Source organism: Anastrepha obliqua, chromosome 2 (assembly GCF_027943255.1).
Source record: "Anastrepha obliqua isolate idAnaObli1 chromosome 2, idAnaObli1_1.0, whole genome shotgun sequence".
NCBI lineage: Eukaryota > Metazoa > Arthropoda > Insecta > Diptera > Tephritidae > Anastrepha > Anastrepha obliqua.
In genome coordinates this window covers 134,036,917-134,058,562 of record NC_072893.1, presented here as the reverse complement: position 1 = coordinate 134,058,562, position 21,646 = coordinate 134,036,917, and the positions used below count along the sequence as shown (strand labels likewise).

The 21,646-nt window shown below is 34.9% G+C and overlaps 2 protein-coding genes and 2 non-coding genes across 12 annotated transcripts in view; 3 read left to right on the top strand and 1 right to left on the bottom strand.

Annotated features, from left to right (window-relative positions):
* Positions 1-209: 209 nt before the first annotated feature.
* On the top strand, positions 210-281 carry Trnah-gug (transfer RNA histidin (anticodon GUG)). Its single transcript has one exon. It is a non-coding gene; the product is annotated as a tRNA-His (tRNA).
* Positions 282-1,044: 763 nt separating this feature from the next.
* Trnah-gug (transfer RNA histidin (anticodon GUG)) lies at positions 1,045-1,116 on the top strand. Its single transcript has one exon. It is a non-coding gene; the product is annotated as a tRNA-His (tRNA).
* A 1,411-nt stretch (positions 1,117-2,527) lies between these two features.
* LOC129237986 (uncharacterized) overlaps positions 2,528-21,646 on the bottom strand; it is a 32,334-nt gene continuing 13,215 nt past the window's right edge. For 8 of the 9 annotated variants that reach the window (XM_054873006.1, XM_054873003.1, XM_054873004.1 and 5 more), the window contains 2 exons: positions 4,189-4,265; positions 2,528-4,107 (listed from right to left, as the gene is read on the bottom strand). In XM_054873006.1, coding sequence (XP_054728981.1) covers positions 3,713-4,107; positions 4,189-4,265 — 472 coding nt within the window. In that variant the 3' untranslated portion in view covers positions 2,528-3,712. The remainder of the gene's footprint in view (positions 4,108-4,188; positions 4,266-21,646) is intronic. The other variant, XR_008581785.1, reaches the window with a different exon arrangement.
* On the top strand, positions 9,349-21,363 carry LOC129237985 (protein sevenless). Its single transcript, XM_054873001.1, has 12 exons — positions 9,349-10,600; positions 13,226-13,300; positions 13,773-13,838; positions 13,929-14,273; positions 14,345-14,578; positions 14,643-14,974; positions 15,040-15,157; positions 15,230-19,673; positions 19,738-20,042; positions 20,107-20,298; positions 20,359-20,789; positions 20,863-21,363. The coding sequence occupies exons 1-12, from the start codon at positions 10,181-10,183 to the stop codon at positions 21,269-21,271; spliced, it is 7,371 nt and encodes a 2,456-aa protein (XP_054728976.1). The 5' UTR covers positions 9,349-10,180; the 3' UTR covers positions 21,272-21,363.

Here is a 21,646-nt window from a genome sequence, read left to right as displayed (position 1 = left end):
TGAGCTTTCCTATAGCTTCTCATCTTTTCTACGGTCTATGTCTTTGGCTTAAAGCTGAAAAAATAAAATTAAAAGCTCGTTATAAACTTTCCTATGGCAAATTATTAATATTGGTGTTGCAGCATGTTTATTCAATTATATTTAATATGGTGAATTCCATTCTCAGGGTTATAGATATAATTTGGTTAATTTTAAAATTGTCTTCAATAGCCGTGATCGTCTAGTGGTTAGGACCCTACGTTGTGGCCGTAGTAACCCAGGTTCGAATCCTGGTCACGGCAATGTCATCTAACATGACATTGTCACGGAAGAAGGCTGTCCATTTTTTTTCTTAACGTGACTGAAATGTATGTGATTGGAGGATTTAATCTAATATTATTTTTTCCTTTTTGACAAAGATAATATGATACGATACTCTAAGCTTCATGGGAGCGTTTCAAAAATAGTCTTTCGGTCCTCTTACTTCCATAATTAACTAAAAATTTCTTCTCACTTCGTTACTTCTCTTCTTGCAGAAAATCGAAACCTTGTAAAACTTTGTCTAAAAACCAAATATCTGTTTATTAGTATTCAGGCAGTTTACTTGAGGACTTTTCAGAAATTAACACTTATATTTAGAAAATATCTAGAAAATATTTTATAAACTATTATAAATTTTTCTCTCCAAGGAATTTTATTAATCTAGGAGCTTACTTTCTACAAACATTCGTTACCTGGTTACTTTTGTCCATCAAATTTTAATATTCGGCTGAGGATTCTTCGCATTTTAAAAAGGACGTGTCGCTTCTTTGCCTTTTTTACATACAGTTTCTTGCTAAAGACAATTCCTACAAAAATCCATTCGAAAAAGGATATGCGCATGTATAGGGCTCGAACCACAGCAAACGTAGAGCAAAAATAGTACTAATAATTGCTGTGAGATTTTTAGCAGGCCAAACACACGATGAGTATTTCACCACAAGTATGGTAAAAAAAATAATTGTTGAATAAAAGTGGTTGAATTCATATGGGACTTTAGACAATAATTTAATTACCTCCCCTGTAGCCGTGATCGTCTAGTGGTTAGGACCCTACGTTGTGGCCGTAGTAACCCAGGTTCGAATCCTGGTCACGGCAATGTTATCGGTTTGATGTAACATTGTCACGGAAGGGGTTTATTATTTTCTTTTAAATTTTTCATTATTGTTATGATGTAATTCTTTTAATATTTAGTGAGGAAAACAGCGTCAAATGTTATGTATAACGGTATACGAAAAATAAGACTTTCCGTAAACTTCTGTTAATGCTTGCTGCCTCGGCACAGTTGTGAACAAGCTTTTTATGATTTACTAAAGCTCTTCTACCAGAGAATGTTAATGCATTAACATTCTCTGCTCATAATAAGCTTTGGCCATAGCTTTTGGCTGTTAAATACTTCTACAACACTCTTTTTCGTTTTATTAGATAAAATTAAATGTAAAGAAACTAAGCGAGTTCAGGAATTAGATCCCACCCATATTTATGTGAAAACTTATGCACATCCTTCTTATTAAAAGTTTTATAAACTCGCATTGATTACGTTTGAAATCCAGCTGATGACCCTCTGAATTATGAACTAGTTTAATACGTATTTTTAAAGTTAATTCAAGAATGAGCTCATTCTTTCGGGTCTCATGTGTACTGCCTTTTCATACTGTTTTCCATATACAACAACCTTCCATCAATCAATGAACATATACATGTATGTGTTATTATACCCATATGTACCATGTGTACACGGTTATGCGCAAATTTAACCTCAAATGCACATCCAACTTACGTCGACTTGCAAAGTATGTATATTAGGGTGCTTATTTTTTAAATTTTCAAAAGTAGCCGCGTCATCCGCTCCTATCACCTAAATAACGAATGCGTAATTTTTTTATTTTATTCTTTTAATTGAGTTTTGGCGTCCTCAAACGTTTAAGAAAATAATAATATACTTATACTTTGTAGCGTTGGCACGCCCCTGTCAGCACTGTTCTGTCGCAGATTGACAATGTTACCTAGGCGCTGTGATAAAGAGTGCACATAAATGTCGTTTTGCCGGGCATTGCGTTTCACGACGCGAAGGCGTGCTGTTGTTGATGTAGCAGCAAAGACATTCCCGTACATGTACGTAGAATGCTATAAATCCGGGTCGTTCGGTCAATTTTTCATCTGCTGGTTGGTACCCCTAACTTAATATTACTTTAAAAATACTTAAAAAACAATGCTTAATGTTTGTTTTGTCTTAGAGGAGAATAAAATGTGTGACAAAAATAAAAAATGTAGAAAAAACTTAGATCAAATAGGAGGACCTCTATGTAGATTAAACATTATTTTATGCTTCCCCCTAAATTTGTTTTATGACCAAAAAATACGACTTCTATTTTTTTTTAATTTAACGTGCAAAGTGCCGTTCGTAAACTAAATGAGTAAATTTTTAATTATATATATGTACATGCGAAACAACAGTCCTTCCGATTAATTGTCCAATGTAAAACATTAAAACCACACTGTAAAATTAGTTTTTTTAGTATTTTCTTTTTTTTGCTTCAATATGGGAAATGTTACAACAAATAAATTTCTTCGCTCTTCACTTAATACATAATGGTAGATACTAAAATACATAGATACTACTTTTAAGTGTATGAGTACAAATTGCAATTGGTAAATTCTTGTATGTGTGTGTGTATGATGGGTAACCCGGCAGAGAAAACCTGATGATGTTTTCCTTTCTCGAAAAAAATGCCCGCGAAAATACTGTCCATTTCATATGAAAATGGAACAAGAAAAATGCAAAATTATATATTGAATATAATACAATTTAACAATTTACTTCCATTTTTGTAATAAAAAATGTTATCGCAGAACTATTATCGCACGGATAAATTAAAATCGGTTGGACAACGCCCACCCCTACTTTTTGTATAGGGTAAAAATGATGCATTTTGCCTGGCAGAGTGCAGAGTGCAATAAAGAGAAAAGAAAACACAATAACTTGGTAAGACGACGTTGACTACATTTTCGCCAGTGAAGACTGTGTATCAACCACACTAAAACTGATGATACTGTAATGGACTTTATTCTATTTTTGTGAGAAATCCCAATACTAAACCATGGGCAAGGAAATGCAGAATAAGACAATTGGCATTGTTGGAATTTGTTGAAGCTGTTTTAAAATAAAAATCGAAAGTGAATTAGTCATGACTCCGAATTCGCCATAAGGACCCTATCTCGGGACTACTAGTTTTTCTCTAGGATATATAAGCATTGAGATAATGAATACATACATACATTCATTTGAAAACACTTGTATGTATTTTACTTCAACTAAATGTAAACTAATTATAGAACGCCCCTACTTACACGTGCCACATACATGTACAAGTTCAACTACTTCTAACTTAACAGAGTCATACTATAATTTTACTTATGCACTATTTTCTCGGTGTTTATTTTACGGGTTGTTGTGATCGTCTTCTTCGGAAATTTATTGAAGTTCGGATTGATTTTATTTTACAAATATCATATAATTACGAGAAGGTTAAAGTCAATTCCTGTTAAAAGACTAAATCGCTATCGTGCTTAACTTTTAGTTTAAATATTGCATATGTTACCTCTCTAATCGTTTAATACATGATTTTAATTCATTTGCCTTATTAAACTGAATTGAAAACGAAATCTTTGCAAACCACACTGTTCCAAGTCATTAAACAAATGCAAATTGAGAATGTGGACATTTTCGGGGCGTCCCCAAAGTAAGTCGCAACCACTTGCCTCGGCAGGACGGTACCGTCAGTGCTCGCCACCGTGTAGTTCTTCCCGGCACGCCTTCACCCCGACAACGAACGTTACCCGAAGCTTTCCTGTTATTATCACGAGCTACCGAGTGTCTGGAAGTCTCAGGCGTTGTACCCAATACCAATGGTGCTGGACCATAATCACCGCCTTCAAAACTATTTGTGTCCAGTTGATATTCTTGGCTATATAAATTGCTTCCGATAACTGTTGTAGAGTTTTTCGGGATTGCATTTTTTTCATCGCTCTGTAAATTTATTTTGATGAAGGTTTCCCGGGTATTGCAACGGATTGCTATCCGATCACCTATAAGCACAAACGTACGTTTTTGCCATACAACAGTAAAATATTTATTTTTAGTGGAGCAATGCAAATTAATAAAATCACCTTCCGTAAGTAAATTGTAGGGTAACAATTTGTGGCATTCCTTCGCTGTTTTAACTACTTCAAATTCAATGCAATACCTGTAACAATATATATTTATTTTATTTATTAAATTAAATTTATAATGATGTTTATTTATAATGATGTCGAAGTTTTGAGTTGAGTTGTGATTGTTTAAGAAGGATGATCTAATTCTGTGGGTTTCTCCACATTCGGCATTCGAGATGTGATGGGTGAGAATGTATTACGTTTGTGTGACCAAGGCAAAGGCACGAGAAAACAAAAAAAAAAATAATAATTTTCCAATTGCAGTTGGATATATGGCAAGTGTATTATTTGTGTTTATGATTGAGTAGTGGTGATGTTGAATGTGTGGACTCTCCCTTCCAATGCTGGACAGTCTGATTCAGATAAAATGTTGTTTATTGGAGTGGTGAAGAAGTAAAAATATAATAAAAGTATTTGTATGTGTTTTAATATTCCAGCCATGTAAACAGTACGAAAATGAGATTTTTTATTTGCTGCGTCCTGTTCATTTATGCTAGACATCATATTCAAGTAATTCACTCAAATAACGTACTATCTGTTTTTGGTTAAGGCATATTTTTACACAGAAAGTATAAAGAAAACACATCCATCCTCACCTTTTTTGACAGAAACGGAGATTGTATTTACTCTTTCTTACTCAATTGAACACAGGCATACATACATTCAAACACACATACGTATGTATACAATTTATACTCGTGAGGAAAATTATTGCCTCTGCACTCGTGTCCTTCTAGTAAATTTTTATGATTATTTTATATTCCGGACAGGCAATTAACGGATGTTTCATTCAATTTTGAACGTGTGCATGAGATAGGAGAGCATTTATATTGTGCCGATGATACCATTTTTTCCATTTCTTGCTTTTTTGATTTACACACAAGGCTTTCGTAAATTTTAACACACAATCTGAGATCAATATATAACTTCACCAGATCCAATTAGCATAAAGATTAGAGTCAGCCTTTTAGAGATTTTTTTGGACTAAAATATAGCCTCTATGAGTAAATAGCTTTTTGGATAGGATTTTGTGTTGGATGGAGAAATTGAGAAAAAAAAACGGTATGAGCACATATGTACGTAAGAGTCAAAGTGAAGTAAAGCTCGCAGATATGCGAAATGCAAGCAAACTGTAAAAAAGTGGAAAATACATGCAGAAAATATTAAACATACTTGAACCTGTGTTTAAAAAATATAAGCGGCCCTTACAAAACACCAAAACAATAATAATAATCCTGAAACTATTTATTTAAATTTACTTTTGTTTATTACATTTAATACCACACAAAACTTTTTTTCTAAGTTAAATTTTTTTTAAGTTTTTTACTATTGTGTGAAAATAAATACATTGAATACTTCTGTTGATTCAAACGCATTTTTACTAAGCGTGTTCATATAACATATAATTTGTTTGTTATTATTGTATGAGATCATCAATTATTGCCATATTGCTGGTACGATGTAGCCACCGATCGATATCGTCTATCATGTCTAACGTAAATTCCAGAAAACATGTTACTTCGACAGGTTGGGCCCGATGACTTCATTCGGAGGTCGAGAGTTTAGGAAGGTGGTAAGCGAATCCCGATGAATGTCGTTCAATGCCCGTCTATATATTGTCTGGTTCAGTAGTTCTGCTCGGTCCTAGATTTCGTTAGTCTAATTATAAGCGATCCCTCCTCCTCGCCTAGGAGGTCTCTCAGCGTGCAGCAAGTACCTCCTTAACCGGGAGAGTAGTAGTCTCGCTCTGGAAATGTTTTATGGGAGACTTAAGGAGGCGTCCCGTGGTTGTACTGATGGCAGTATTCTGACAGGTTTGGAGCTTACTCTACTGCGAATAACTAGTACTAGATGACCAGATAGGCGGTACATAATGCAGAACCGGCCGGCCAATTTCTTTAAATGCCACCAGCAACATTCATTTTCTTGTCAAAAATGCGCTTTTTGGTTTGCCATTATCTATTGAGTTGAGATAATAAAACATAAATGTTTTCCACGATGTTTTGTGTTCACTATGGGCTTCGAATCCGAACTCACCGCACGGTAGTGCCCTACTCAGCTTTGGCGGCCACTTCCTTTTTAGTTGCACTCCCAATAAAAAATACATTTTAAATAAAAATACATATTTTCAAACCTTAAGCCTTAGAAATAGCCATTATAATAGCAATTATAACATTTGCATACAAACACATTTGTATAAGTACATTCAACTTGTCATTTACATACCATATATTTTTTTCGCTTCATTCTTATCACTCTGGTGGTCTGCGAGCGCGGATACAAAATATGCCGGCTGATTGCAACACAAATATTATAGAAGTTAGATGAACTAAGCAAAACTTCTTATACACATACAATATTTTAGCAATGGGTTCTCAATAATGAAAGCTTTATTCCGGAGTCTCTTTTGTTTGCTCATGCACTTAGAGAATGGTTGTTAACTAATATTTGTTAATTAGTAACACCAAAATAATTTTAAAATAATAATTTAAAATAGTTTAGAACAATTTTTTCAAACTAAATTTAAATACAGTGCCAGCTCGCTAATCCGAGGGTGTGTAATCCGAATTATCCAGCAATCCGAATTGAATTTATGACGCATTACGTGCTCTATAGTCCGCATTCATTGCAAGCTCGCTAAACCGAATTTTTGTTTTTTTATTTTTGAGTCTGTTTTTTTACAAAACCATGAACGGAATTTTAAAACTAACGGGATATTATTGAAATACAGAGCCTTCTATGTATGTAAGTGTGTATTTATCTTGTTGCGAATAGTTTAGTTGTGGTATTAGTCGCGAAAACATCAATTTAAATAACATAGCAAAAAAACGTGCACATAAAACACTGTCATTAGCTGATACGCTTAAAATAATAGAAGAAGTAAATCGTGGACAATCAGGAATAGTTTTAGCAAAGAAATTTGGTGTAGGAGCTTCAACAATTTGCGACATAAAAAGAAATGGTGAAAATATTAAAAGGTAAAAAACCTGTGTAAAAAATGTATTCTGTAAATATTACTGTACATACATATTTATTCTTTTATAAGATTTGCTGAGAATTCTGATGCCAAACTTTTAAAACAGCGCAAGACACTCAAATCGGGAGAGAATGAAGAATTAGAGATTAAGTTGTATGCTTGGTTTGAAGAGAAGCGTTCACGGCATCAAACCATTTCAGCAGAAATTTTACGACAAAAAGATAAATCACTTCATCAAAAAATGTATCCGAATCAATCATTTCACGCTAGTGACGGATGGTTGCAATATTTTAAGAAGCGATTTTCTGTGCGAACTTTGAAAATATGCGGCGAATCCTTATCTACTAGACCTGATCTTGTACCTGATTTTCAAAATAAGCTCTGTGACATTATCGAGACTGAACATCTGATTGACGACCAAATTTACAATGCTGATGAGTCTGGACTCTTTTGGAAAATGTTTCCAGAAAAAACTTTAGTGCATTGTAAAGAAAAGTCTGCTCCTGGTACCAAAATAAGCAAAGAGAGAATCACCTTCTTGTGCTGTGCTAACAAATCTGGAACTCACAAGTTTAACATTGCTGCGGTTGGGAAATCAAAAAAATCCACGTTCGTTTAAAAACCAACATATTGTTGAATATTACGCATCGAAAAATGCATGGATGACAACATATATTTTTACTGAATGGTTTTTTAAATCGTTTATACCACAGGTAAAAGACTATCAAATTGAAAATAATTTGCCCAAAAAAGCTTTATTGTTACTGGATAATGCGAAGTGTCATGGAGAGCCGCTGGTATCTGAATGTGGACAATATAAAACTATGTTTTTACCACCAAATTGTACTAGTAGTATTCAACCCATGGATCAGAACGCGATACGACTAACACAGCTGTTTTACAAAAAAGATCTCTTGTGTGAACATCCCTCTATTATTGTTACAACAAGAGTTGCCAGAGAATGATCGTGTTGAAGCAACAGAAGAATTTCGCACAATAACCAACTTATTTCACCGCAACAATGACGTGCATATTTCTGAAGATGAAGTTCTTAGCTGGATTATGAGCTCTGACAATACTTCGTGTAGTAGTTCAGAGTCAGACACAGAAAATGTGGAGCCAGAGCCTTTAATTACGAAACACGTTAAAAATCGTGAAGCTCTGCAGGCCTTAAATATTTCAATAGATTGGGCAAAGGAACGAGGTCTGCAATCGGATTACATATTAATGCTAAAAGAATTGCGGAACAAGGCTTTAGAAGCGTGTGCACTGAAAGAAAAGCAAACCTACATCACTAATTACCTACGTTAAAAAAAAACGTAATATGTAAATACATACATACATATGTACATATGTATTTATAAAAATCTTTAATTTTTTCATTGTTGATTAATAAAAATAAAATAAATTTGTTTTGAAATCCTGGCTTTTGTTTTATTTTCGAATATAGTGAATTATAAGCATAATAACAGCACATCCAGTAATCCGAATATCTCGTTAATCCGAATCAGGGTCTGCAATCATTAATTCGGATTAGCGAGCTGGCACTGTATTTGCAATCAACATTCTACAAAAGTTAACGTGAAGATATACATATGTATGTAATTATCCTATAATATGGCAATAATTTCATATGAATTAGCCACCACTAAATATAATATTTACTTATTTAATTTTTAATAGAAATCGCCTCCCGACAACAATGGCAAAGTTAAGAATTTATTTCTGAGGGCTTCATTTGTGCGATAACGTTAAGTCGAATACAAGAAATTTGAAGAGAGGATCGGTCTTAACATCTGTTAATGTTTATATTTATTTGTATATGTATAGTTATTTCAAGATTATAAAAGATTAATTTATATAAACATAACCAAAAACCGTTTACGATTTGAATTTTTTGATTTCTTATGTGCTTTGCAGTTAATCTAAATTTATATCTCTAATTTTGCATTATACTTGGTGTAAAAATTCACATATTTTTTTGTGTGTATCGAAAAGCTCTAGGCATGCGAAATGAGATATGATATTCTGGCTCTGAGGCTATTTGTTTAAGATATAAAAATACGAGTACATATGTATGTGAACTACAAGTAAGCGTCAAGCTCGGCTAGACCGATCAGTTGTGATTTGAGCGTGGCTTGTATGAGAGCACTACAATAAGGCTTAAAGCAGTTTTTGTTAAATAAAAGCCATTAGACACGCGTATTCATTTAATGAACATTGTATACAAACGTTATATGTAAACATCAATGTTGAGCTCACAAGAATACATATATACATAGGTGTTTAAACAAAGCTCCAATCGCTATCTGAAGTTTTAATTTATTAAAAATTCTGCAGCAGTGAATAATTAAAGTGAAACGTTCTGCGTTCACGATTTAACAATTTCTTAAAACAAGTGATATTTGTGATTATATAAGCCTGCTAATCCATTAATACCCCTGACCAAAATATGGATTTTTTGCTTATAATTAGTTATGCATTAATCCGAGAGTTTTGACGAAAAATCAATCTAGATGTAGACCAAAACTCCTTTGAATAATCATTCATGTATATACATAGTTAAGTGGAATAAAAGTCTAATACAGAACAAAACTGTACTCACATATACAATAATTTAATAAGACTTAATTGATGCCACAAAAATGAATTGAATAAAAAAAATACGTATTTGTATGTATACATACACAGTGGCTGAATTAAAAATGAAGAAAACAATTAGCGCGCTGCTCTGGTAACCACCGAAAACTTCAAGGTTTCGAATAAAATTCACTCTTTGTATCCCCTTTATAAATATAATCGTATGAATATGGGTATATGTATGTATGTGAATAAGGTCATATCTATAAATGCATGCACCAAAAAATATTAAAACTGTGGACGCTGCGTGCTCTGTTTATATGTATACAAAATAAACATTATAAAAAACAAAACCCTGGGAGCAGAGGGAAAAACATCAATACATAGATCATGACGCAAAAGCAATTAAAAATGAGTACTGCAGCGAGAGTGGCGGCGACGCGACCGCATAATACTCGTCAAACAAGCTGCAAACGTGCAAATATAATATTCACCGGTGTTTCATTGGCATCAATAATGAATTCATTTTACTGGCTGTTGTTGCTGGTGTTGGTGGTTAAATGTGATATGTACAAATCAAATGAATATCCAGTGACAAGCAAATCTGTAGCAGCAATTGACAGTATAGAAATTAGTGGCAAAGTCACAATTGATACCCCAAATCTACTCAACTTATCCACAGACGGGAAAAGGAATTCTACACCTGGAAATAGCAATAAAGGAAACGAAAGCTTTTTTGGTACAAATGTTACCGAAAATGCGACAATCGAAAATATAATTGAAGAATGCATGACGCACTGCAATCTCGAAGTGAGTTTATGACATACATATGTATGTATGTAAATCGATTTAGTTTCCTACTGTACCCAGTACTTTAGCAATTACTACTTTAAAAAGCATTGATGTTTCAAAATCGCAGAAAAGTAAATATAAAAGGCAGGTACAGCTATACATACATATGCATACGTATGCATAACAAATTACATCGTGGGAGTAGGCACTTGGTTTATTATAAGTACATACATACGATATTTACATGTCTTACTGTAATTGTTTACCACACATTTCCAAAATAGAGTTACATATTTAAAATTATTGTTAGAAAAATTGCTTCCTATAATACTTGGCCAAAGATGACTACGGAGGCGTACCCTACACATCCACAGTTACGCCGCAATAAGCAACTTCCATTAGCGGCAAAATTCCAATCCAAAAAGTTGCTAAATTATTGACTAGCATAAAGTTCCCCTCTACAACGTACGCAACACTTTCCAACACTAACTCTTCAATTGCCCTTCCTTCAAAAACAGATAATTAGTTGACAATAAATTGTACTAATTGTTTACTTAAATTAACATCTAATTAGCAGCTTCTTCATATCAAAACTAAGGCTTTCCGACGCAGCTATGCCTTGCGGACGTGTTTGAATTAGTAAAGTATGTGAGTTTGCGAATAGTATACGAGTATGTATGTGCGAACGCAAGTGTCCAGGTCTTCTTCGCCAATTATAACGGTCAACCCACATACAAGAATACATGTGATATGTACAATGTATGGGCATGTGCGAGTAAATGTGAGCAGCAGTAGCCACACTGCCGCAGTTGCTGTATTAGAAATTTGGAGCACATCTTCATTGGATGGCATCCAGCAAGCATTTGAACACTTGTGCTAGTCTAGTTATTACATTTAATGTACGTACATACATATGTTCTTCTGTGTATTCAATTCTACAAGGTGATAACTCGATTAGACTTCTCCATATACATGTAAGTAATCTCTACACTATTAATCGTAGCGTCATTTGTGTCCAACAATGAGGACTAGGCAATGAGGCAAGGTTACGTGAAGAAAGATTTTTCATCGGATGTGCATACGTACATATGTATGTATGTATTTAAATGTATGCATATACACTGCCATCCTTTTGTTCATTTGATACTCGCTTTTGTGGGCATTTATGTACGCTAATTTTATTATTGTTGTCGTATCAACGTCACATGCAGCTATATATGTATGTATGTACACATAAACATATATTCTATATACTTATATTGATATTTGTACATATATTTTAAATACAAAGGTAATCCTATACTTCAAAGCAAGTGAATAGAATGTGTAATCTGTAGTAATTAATTTATATGGCCGAATTGAATAGGATCGCAGTATAATCTGCATATGGGCATGTTTTACATACTCATAACTCGGCTATATTTAATTATGAGTCGTTATCACAGCCTGATAGTGAGTATCAAAAAGCAATATTACCATGCAATAGGAACGATAAACAAAATTGGTTGTAAGTTAAAGGGATTAAACGAAAATTATAAGTAATTATGCATGTCATTCATATGTACAATATTAGGAACTAACCGGCCGAGTTGTCGTAGAATTCTGCTCAAGGTCGAGTGTTAAACTGTTATTATTGGAATTAAAGACTATTTATTTACTGTTTTACTCAGGTCAGGTTTTTGCAATCAAATAAAAATGGAACGCGACTGTTAAATAAACATTTCAGTATACAGATCGGAGTTTTCAGTCTTGATATTTCTCAGTACAACAATTACCTGCCCGACAGTAGTATATGCGCGTGATTACCTTCAAAGAAACGACAACACTCAGTACACAAATAAATTCTCCGGACTTTAGTGAAGTAAATGAGCTTTTTGATGAAAATTTGCATGTGCAGTTTATATATAATACAAAAATGCATTTAGTTGAGTGCCAATATATCTATGTAGGTATGAGTTATGTTTACACAAAACGCAGTTGATATACAAAGTCTTTCAAGTACAATTTTCTTTTTTAAATTTAAATTAAACACATACGAGTATTTAATGAAAACTGATTATCTCTTTATTGACATAAACATGAAGTGGAGGGTGTACTTATAATTAATTTAAGTGATTTAAGGTCTTATAAATAATGCCTTCAATCACCCGACCGTGGTGGCTAAATTGCTACAGAATGTCGGGAAATTGTTCTTCCCGGAAATTTCGTTCGCAAAAAATTGATCGCTTCACTGGCCTTGTTGAAAGCACGTAGCATCAGTATCGTTATTAAAAAACGTTGTTAAAGTATTTCGATGCGTTGACGGTAAGCGCACTTCCAGCTGAATTTTTAAGACAAATTGCCCAACTATTTTTTATTTGGGGCCATGTTGAAAGATTATTAGTTATTTGTATACGGTTCTCGAGCGAAATAAAACTCATTTTGATAAATTGTAGATTTTCTATTTTATATTTCTATCAAAATAGACAAAATCCAATTGTGAAACCATAGCTGTCGAAGCAAAGCAGTACTAGAAATCAACTCCAGTTTGAAAAACTTTGCATATCAGGTGCTAGGAAAAAAATTATAAATTAATGTATCTATATAATTTATTTTACTTCCTTAAAAACTAAAAAAATCTTCTATCTATTATCTATTTCAAAGGCAGCTGACTTCTTAAATGAATATGGGTTGGCTTGCGGCAAGGAAAACGATCACCCCGCATGCTTCAAGTCGAGAGTAAGTATATAATTTGAATTGAGCTGAACGTTTGCACGCTACTATTCACTTTCACCTGGATAATGAACGCTGGTTTGAAACCAGAGAACCTAAACATACTCTAAAATTTGAACATATAAACACTTAGAACACCATTCATCCCAACATTTAATCACTTTGAAGCCAAATGTGTTATAGCACCACAAATCAATATCCGTCAATTTTGTATCGCACCACATACCCTCTCATGCTTTGTATGTACGTAACCGGGGAAAAGTAGAAGTTCGAGTTTCCCCTCTTCATTTTGTTGACTCACCAGAAGTTTAAGTTTGCAACCCCACCTGTGAACTCTTACATGCACGCACGCATATTATAAACATACATACACATACATATACATATATGTATACCCGATCGAATATATGTATGTACATGTGCTTGAGTATCTACTAGGAGTGCATTTAGAATTTAAAATGAATACCGATTCTTACAGTGCATAAAAGGATGTGGACAATGGAGGGAAGCATTAGCAAACTCTGAAACTTGTCAGAAAATATGTGTAAGTATGTGTTCGCAATAAGGTTCAGGAAGTTGTGTATTTATTGGGCTTCGGTTTTAATTCCCACGCTTATTTTTTCCTTCTTACCAGGTTTCAACACAATTACATAGTACTGATTTGCCGTGCACATTTGCATGCGAGTTGAGCCAAAATTTATACTGGGACCGCCAAAAACAAATTGTGGAATCAACCATACAACTGGAAAAGCCCTTTATAAAAATATCTAATAACTCAGATACACTAATGTTGCATTGGAACATTGTATTGCCCAAATATTTCTTCGCAAACTATCAGTTGAGCGTTCACATACAATTTCAACATGTTGTGGGGAATATATCCGAGCCACAACTTTGGAGAAACTTGGTGAATTACGACTGTAACCAACATTTTGCCTGCGAACTGTTTGATGAGTTCATTCCCTTTACTGTCTATAAGGTTGCTATGATTAGTAAACTGTTACGTAAAGTAATTAAGTAAATTTAGTCAACAACTGGTATTCATTTCAGTTTCGATTCAAACTGGAATTAGGTGAACTGTCTAATCAAGTTGTGTATTCGCGCGCTACGGAAACGTTTACAACTACAGCTAAAGGTGTTCCACTTTCAAAACCAGTATTCAAAGAAGCAATGTCCTTGGATCATAATCATATCAGCGTCTTTTGGGAACCAGGAGTATTTATTTGTGGCCCATTAAAAGGCTATATTTTATCTTTGGATAGCGCTAATTCGTCGCACATGCAGGTATTTTCGTGATAAAAAACTTACAAAGGATTAACTACATAAATTTTCCATTGTTTACAACAAGACTTTGTCGTCCGATAAACGAAACTTTGTGTTTTCCCATTTGTTGCCTTCTACGAATTACACACTAAAACTATCCATGTTTAATACAGAGGGAGAAGGCCGTTCTGCTGAAACATTTGTCAAAACGAAAGATGCGCCTATATATGGAAATTCTTATAATATCGACCTGGCGATTATAGCCGGAGAATACAGCATTAAAATCAAAAGTTTTGAGCCTTTGACGGATACCGAACTGGTTTTTGAAAACGATCAGCTCATAAATGATTTTGCTATATACTCATTCTTAGGAGAACATATTTTCTTCGTTGTAGATGTTTCGGGGAATATCGTGAGGTACAAGATATTTTAAATTGAGAATATTTTTATTTTTATTTTCCTAAAACTTATCATTTTCGCAGAATTTTATTAGATGATAAGCAAACGTACGCGATTCCCACCTTAGACAAATTTAAAGAATTCAAATCAAAGAAGATTAGCGTAGATTGGTTAAACAAGCGACTTTTCATTGCGGGACAGGTATATTCTGAATAATTTGTATATAAAACTCTTATCTTTGACTCAGAAACGAATATTTTTATTGGATTTTAGACTCTTACTGGGAACTGGCGACTCATTTGTACAGATTTCAATGGAAACTTTCAGGGTACGATAATTAGCAATATAACACTACCCGTCGAGCGATTAAATGTAGATCCCATAAATGGCTGGCTATTTTGGGCCAAAAATGGTAGTCTTGTTCGAACTAATCTGGCCACTAATTACTCAGAGCCCATAGTTGAGAGGGACGTTGGTCACTTCTCAAATGATTTTCAAAGGAGACTAATAATATTTTACAATACAAGTGACCAAGATTTGTACGAAAGCTCTTATGATGGGCAATATGTACAAAATCTTCAGTTGAGACTATCCATTAATATCCAACGCATTGTTAGCTTCTGGTATAATGGAGTTCATATACTAGCCACAAATGGTACACATCTAGTACGAGAGAACTTCAATACAAACGAATACGACATATGGACTGTAAGGGAGTTGGAATGGTGTTGGAATATTTTGCCAATGGCAAAAAAGGGACAAAATGCGCTTACGCAAACACAACCAGTGCAAACAACAAGCCCAGAAAAGTTGAATGCTTTAGTAACTTCAAGTATGGCCAAAATAACTTGGAATGAGCCAAAACTGGACGAATACCAGACCGGATATGCTTGGAAAAATTGGGATTATGAACTTGAGATAATGGACGTGGCAAGTAATAGCGCCTTTAATATACGCAATATAAAGACAACATACTTCAATGTAGAAAAATTACAACCGAATAATTTGTACAAGTTTCGTGTTCGTGTCATTGCTGTTAGTACACTTGGCGTGTGGTCCAAAGCATTGTTAACGCGTACTTGGCCTTTTGGGGAGTACAAATTTCTACTGGCAAGCATGAATGGTGTTTACGAAATGAATGAGACCGGTGAACATGTAGAGCAGGTCGGTCAAATGGAAAACGTACAAGATTTTATGCAGTTGAATGCCACAATGTACTACATTTCTGAGGACAATCGCTTGCAATGTGCAAACATCATGAATCCTGAGATAAATTGCTCATTTATAGCCACAAATGCAGTGAGCTTTGCATATGAGTGGCGTGGTGGCAAGATGTATTGGGTAGATACGCTGAGAAACTGTGTGATGAGAGCGAACTTAGATGGCAGTCAACGTGAGTTGCTATCCATATTCGATGCACAACGTATCGCAGTTGATGTATACAACGGGCATATCTACTACTCGACAGGAGTGAGATTAGTGAGACGCTCTTTGGGCGACACTCTTGACACGGACGAATATGAATATTACCATGTCAGCACAGACAACGATGAGATACGCGGTTTCGCCTTGGATGTAATAGGAAAACGCCTCTTTTGGGCTGTTCGGAGAGGCGATGGTGAGGTTAACTTATTCAGAACAAGCACCGATGTGGCTGCAGATGATTTACAATATAAAATATTAGAAAATGACATTCGAAAGGATTCATTAAAATATTTACATGAAATTGATAGTCTCATGTGGTTAAAATTAAATTCGAATACAATTATTTTCGCAAGAACAAGCAATTTAACTAACCAAGTTCAGATTCAACTATCACAACTAAGCAAAATTAATTGCATTACTCTGCGGCCTGATTATATACCCACTAATGACCATTCAGTTGTCCCTGAAGCCGTTGATAGTAAAAGTATCCACATCAATCAAGCATACACAGACGAATTTATCATTAAATGGCAAGCAGTAAATTCTTTAGAAAATCATACAACATTTTACAACATACTTTTACAATATAATGATTCTAATAGCAAAAAAGACATCATTTTCAAGACGAACGATTCGTTTTTAAGAATAGGTGAAACTCTTGTTCTACAACCAAATTTTAATATTTCCATAACACCATCCACGTACTGGAGCATAGGCCCAGCCACCCGTGTGCAACTTCTTGCACCTACTACTAATTTAGCCTCGCCTAAGCAAATGCGAGTTTTTGTTCAACATTTTAAAGATCCACTTGAAACAAACTCCAACATTAGCGCAATTGTGCGGTGGAATGCTCCTGAAAATAAAAGGCCCTATACTGAATTAAGCTATAAAATATACTGTTGGCTTGGAGATAAGCTGCACGACGAAAAAATATATAATTCAAGTAACAAAGAAGTCTTCGAAACAACAATAGATGGCTTACAGGTTGGGGAGACGTATATCTTCGAAGTACAGTCTTTCATGCCAGGGTTTTTAAAAGGAAGCCAACGGAGCACTTTTCAAATTCATATCAATTCAGATCCTCAATCCAAACCAGCATTTCTTTATGCTACAAGTGAATTTATTGCTGAATATGATTTGGACTTGAATATGCATAATGTATTAATACATACAAACAGTCAAGTAGAACATATGGCAGTTGTACAGAGTGAGAGACGTGTTTTGTGGGTCAATGAAAATGTAGAGCTTATTTCTCTTACAGCTGATTTTAAGCCAATCAAGTTGGTAAGAATGCGAGCCGACGTACTATCTATGACCGTCAACTGGATTCAGCGAACAGTATACTGGGCCGAATTAGAAACAGAAGATGAGTATTCTGTCTCAATATATGAACTAGATTTGTGCCAGTTCGAAGGTAAAGTAATGACCCCAAATAAAATATTTTCACTCGAACGAGGGAAGACCGTAAAAGACCTTATGATTTTACCTTTCTCAAATATTCTTATTTGGTTAGAGTTTGACACAAAAGCGAATATTTATTCACTTGAGGGGCACATTCTGAGTAATTCCACATTCATATCGTTCAAAAATTCAAAATTTCACAAAATGTTTGCTGATTCTTCATTGCCAGAATTGGAGACGGTTAATCTTATAGATAACAATGGTATCATTTGTACCTATGACATTCAAAGGCGTTTATGCATGTCTCAAAACTCAATACTTTCATATACCTCAAAAGGAACAAGCCAAATTGACCGAGATAATAGCTACATCTACGTGTTGCAAAACGAAAGTATTTACGCATACAGTGCACGAAAACAAAACTTGGAATATCAAATAAACAATACGGATATTAAAAATATCAAGGCGTATAACTACCAACATTATCCAGCGCACGAATGCCTTCTTCCGGATTACGATATGCTGTTGCAAAATAAGAACTTGTTAAAACCACAGATCATTGATGTGGGTGAAAGTTATATGGCTATGATTTTCCCACAAGTAAAAGACAAGGAAAAATGCAAGTTGAAGATTCCAGGCTTAAAATATACCATATTGATTACAGATAATAGCAAAGTGTCGCGCAGTTATTCAACCTTCGAAAAGAGTCTAAATTTAACAGACCTTATGCCGTTTACAAAGTACACGATTCAACTGGCCTTATCATCGTACTATCAAAGAAAACTAAAATTAGATGAATGGTATTCTGAGGTTATGACAGTCCGTACAGGCGTTGGCACACCATCTTTACCTCTTAATTTCACTGCGTATGCTATTAATCCATCTCAAATTTATGTGATGTGGAATGTACCTGAGGAACCTAACTGCGATAAAGTGTGGTATAAGTTACACTGGCAAGAAAAGAACTCTGATTCAGATGCTCAGAAGCGATTGAGCAATTTGAATTTTCTCCTTACGAATTTAGAACCTTCACAGGAGTATAAATTGTGGTTGGATGTTTTCTCTACAGAAAAAAAATTTAATACAACGCCGTCGGTTATTGTAAGGACTTTTGAAACTCCTTCTCGGCTATTGCTAGTGAAAAAGACAGCCTATAATTTGACATTGAGTTGGGTTACTTCTTCTAACGTAACTAGGGCAGTTTTGGCATGCCAAGAAGTAAACAGAGACAATGAGTTCAGTATTGATATTACGGAAAACTCTTCCGTAATAGTTGTGCCAGAATTAGAGCCGAAAACTAAATATGAATTTGTTCTTGAAATATTTTACGAAACCCTAGTAGATCCCTATATATGGCCAGAAGTGCCAAACGAGCATTTTGTGTATGAAACACTGGGTGACTTTCCAGGACGACCCGGCCAGCCACAAGTTGAACATACGATAGGCGACGTTTTTAGAATATTTTGGGAAGCTGCTCCAGGTAATGGGGAACCAATATCGGAGTATTCCTTGGAGGCATTACAAGCTCGTAGAACTAAACGCATAAGACGAAGTCAATTGACATACCCAGACTATATGAACGGCTCCATAACAAGTCACAGCCAAACACTTTGGGCGGAAGAACCGAGTCCGATTGAAGATAAATGGATAGTTACGTGTAATACCACCGAACTAAGCTGCATAATTCGAGAAATATACATACTAAGGCTGTTAATGTTTCGGGTGCGCGCGCGAAATGAATTATATGGTTGGGGACCTTATAGCATGGATAGTGAACGAATTTTAGAGCCATTTGTATCCCCCGAAAAAAGAGACTCATTAGTGTTGGCAATCATAACTCCGGCAGCGATTGTTTCCATATTTGTACTCATTTTAGTTCTATTAAGAGCATGTAAGTTTATTTCTTTTCCCTTTTTAAGTTTACAATTTAATCTAAATAGTGCTTAATAAAATAGTGCATGTAAGACGCCAAAAGGCAAAAAAGTTGCTTGAAAAGAGCCGCCCAAGTATATGGAGCAACATATCAACACTGCAGCACCAGCAACTCATGGCATCGCATAATAGAGCTTTTTCCACCACAAGTCATTCTACATTGTACACTGGAGGGCCTTTAAGTGATGCTGATATCGCCCTCTTGCCCCAACTCCACTGGAATCAAATAACAATATTGAATTTTTTGGGAAGTGGCGCTTTTGGCGAAGTGTACGAAGGTCTAATAAAACATCAAAACTGCGACCAACAGGAAAAAGTAGCAATTAAAGTGAGCTCGAGGTGAATTTATAGCTAAAAAAACCAAACTAAACTTATATGTTTTGACTATTTAGAGTCTGAGAAAGGGTGCCAGCGAATTTGCAGAGCTGTTGCAGGAAGCTCAACTAATGAGCAATTTCAAACATGAAAATATTGTCCGACTTATTGGAATCTGCTTCGATACCGAGTCGATATCTGTAGTCATGGAGCACATGGAGGGAGGAGACTTACTGCGTTATTTACGCGATTCACGACCAAACTCAAACGTATGTATTTATTCACGATAATCGAATTTAAAACTGCAACAATCAAGCCTTTTTTCTTAGAGGTCCGTTGCTTCTCTGCACTTGATAGATCTAACCTCCATGTGCATTGATGTTTGTAAAGGATGCAGCTACCTAGAAGATATGCATTTCGTACATCGTGATCTCGCTTGCCGTAACTGCTTAGTATCTTCTTATGACACAAGTAAACGTATTGTAAAAATTGGTGACTTTGGCTTAGCTTGCGATATTTACAAGAGCGATTACTATAGCAAAGAAAGCGAAGGTCTTTTGCCAGTCAGATGGATGGCTCCAGAAAGCCTAAGTGATGGCGTTTTCACAACACAATCTGACGTGTGGGCTTTTGCTGTACTCTGTTGGGAGATATTTACTTTCGGCCAACAGCCATATGCCGGGAGGAATAACTACGAAGCTCTAAATTATGTAAAGGACGGAGGAAGACTAGAAAAACCCAAAAATTGCCCAGATAAACTGTAAGTACTTAGCTACGGACGTGGTGTATGCATCATTGAAACTCAGTTTTAATCTCCATTCAAATATCCGTAGGTTTTCACTGTTCTTACAGTGCTGGAGTAACAAGCCAGATGATCGCCCATCGTTTGGAAAATGTCTCATTCAACTAATTGGAATTAAAACGGAACTAAGGCGAATTAATTTAGGCTTCGCCGTTGATAATGCAGACTGCGCTTTATACGTTAATCAGACTGAAAATCATTTCACCACATTTCAACTGAACACATTTCCAATGACGAAAACGCACGATGTCCCTGTCGAAACGACATATTGCCAAAAAGACTCGCAGGACACGGAAAACTTATCGGCACAATTAGAAACATTTTACCAAGATGTTGATATAGAAACCATATCCGATGATTCTCAGCTAATTGATTCAGAAATGGAAAAAATTAATATTGACACCAGCCCTCATATGAATGAAGCTATATCAAGATTGTAATAAAAACCCGTCCAAGTCTTTTGTATGCATGTTTGTACGTAAACATATAAAAATTAATATACTTTATAATCATTAAAGGATTAGCTCAAAAACGTGTCGAATATTTATTAAGTACGTTCGTAAGTATGTGTTGCTATTTTATCTTTTCAATATTTAAGTATATATATATATTTCATTTATCAATTATTTGCACAGCACAGACAGAACCTAGTCGGGACTTGGGCAAAATAATTTAATATTTTTAATAATAACTTTTTGATTGCTCTTTGCTCCAAGTTCCCTTTCGAATTTAACTCAATTCTTAAATACAAACAGAGACAAAGTTTACCTTAATCTAATTTACATAATGGCGATAAAGTGAACCCAGTAAAATAC

Coding starts and splice junctions, on each gene's coding strand:
- LOC129237985 (XM_054873001.1), top strand. CDS start 10,181: ATGACGCAAAAGCAATTAAAAATGAGTACTGCAGCGAGAGTGGCGGCG. Junction 13,301..13,772: donor CCGCATGCTTCAAGTCGAGA/GTAAGTATATAA, acceptor CGATTCTTACAG/TGCATAAAAGGATGTGGACA. Junction 20,790..20,862: donor AAAAATTGCCCAGATAAACT/GTAAGTACTTAG, acceptor AAATATCCGTAG/GTTTTCACTGTTCTTACAGT.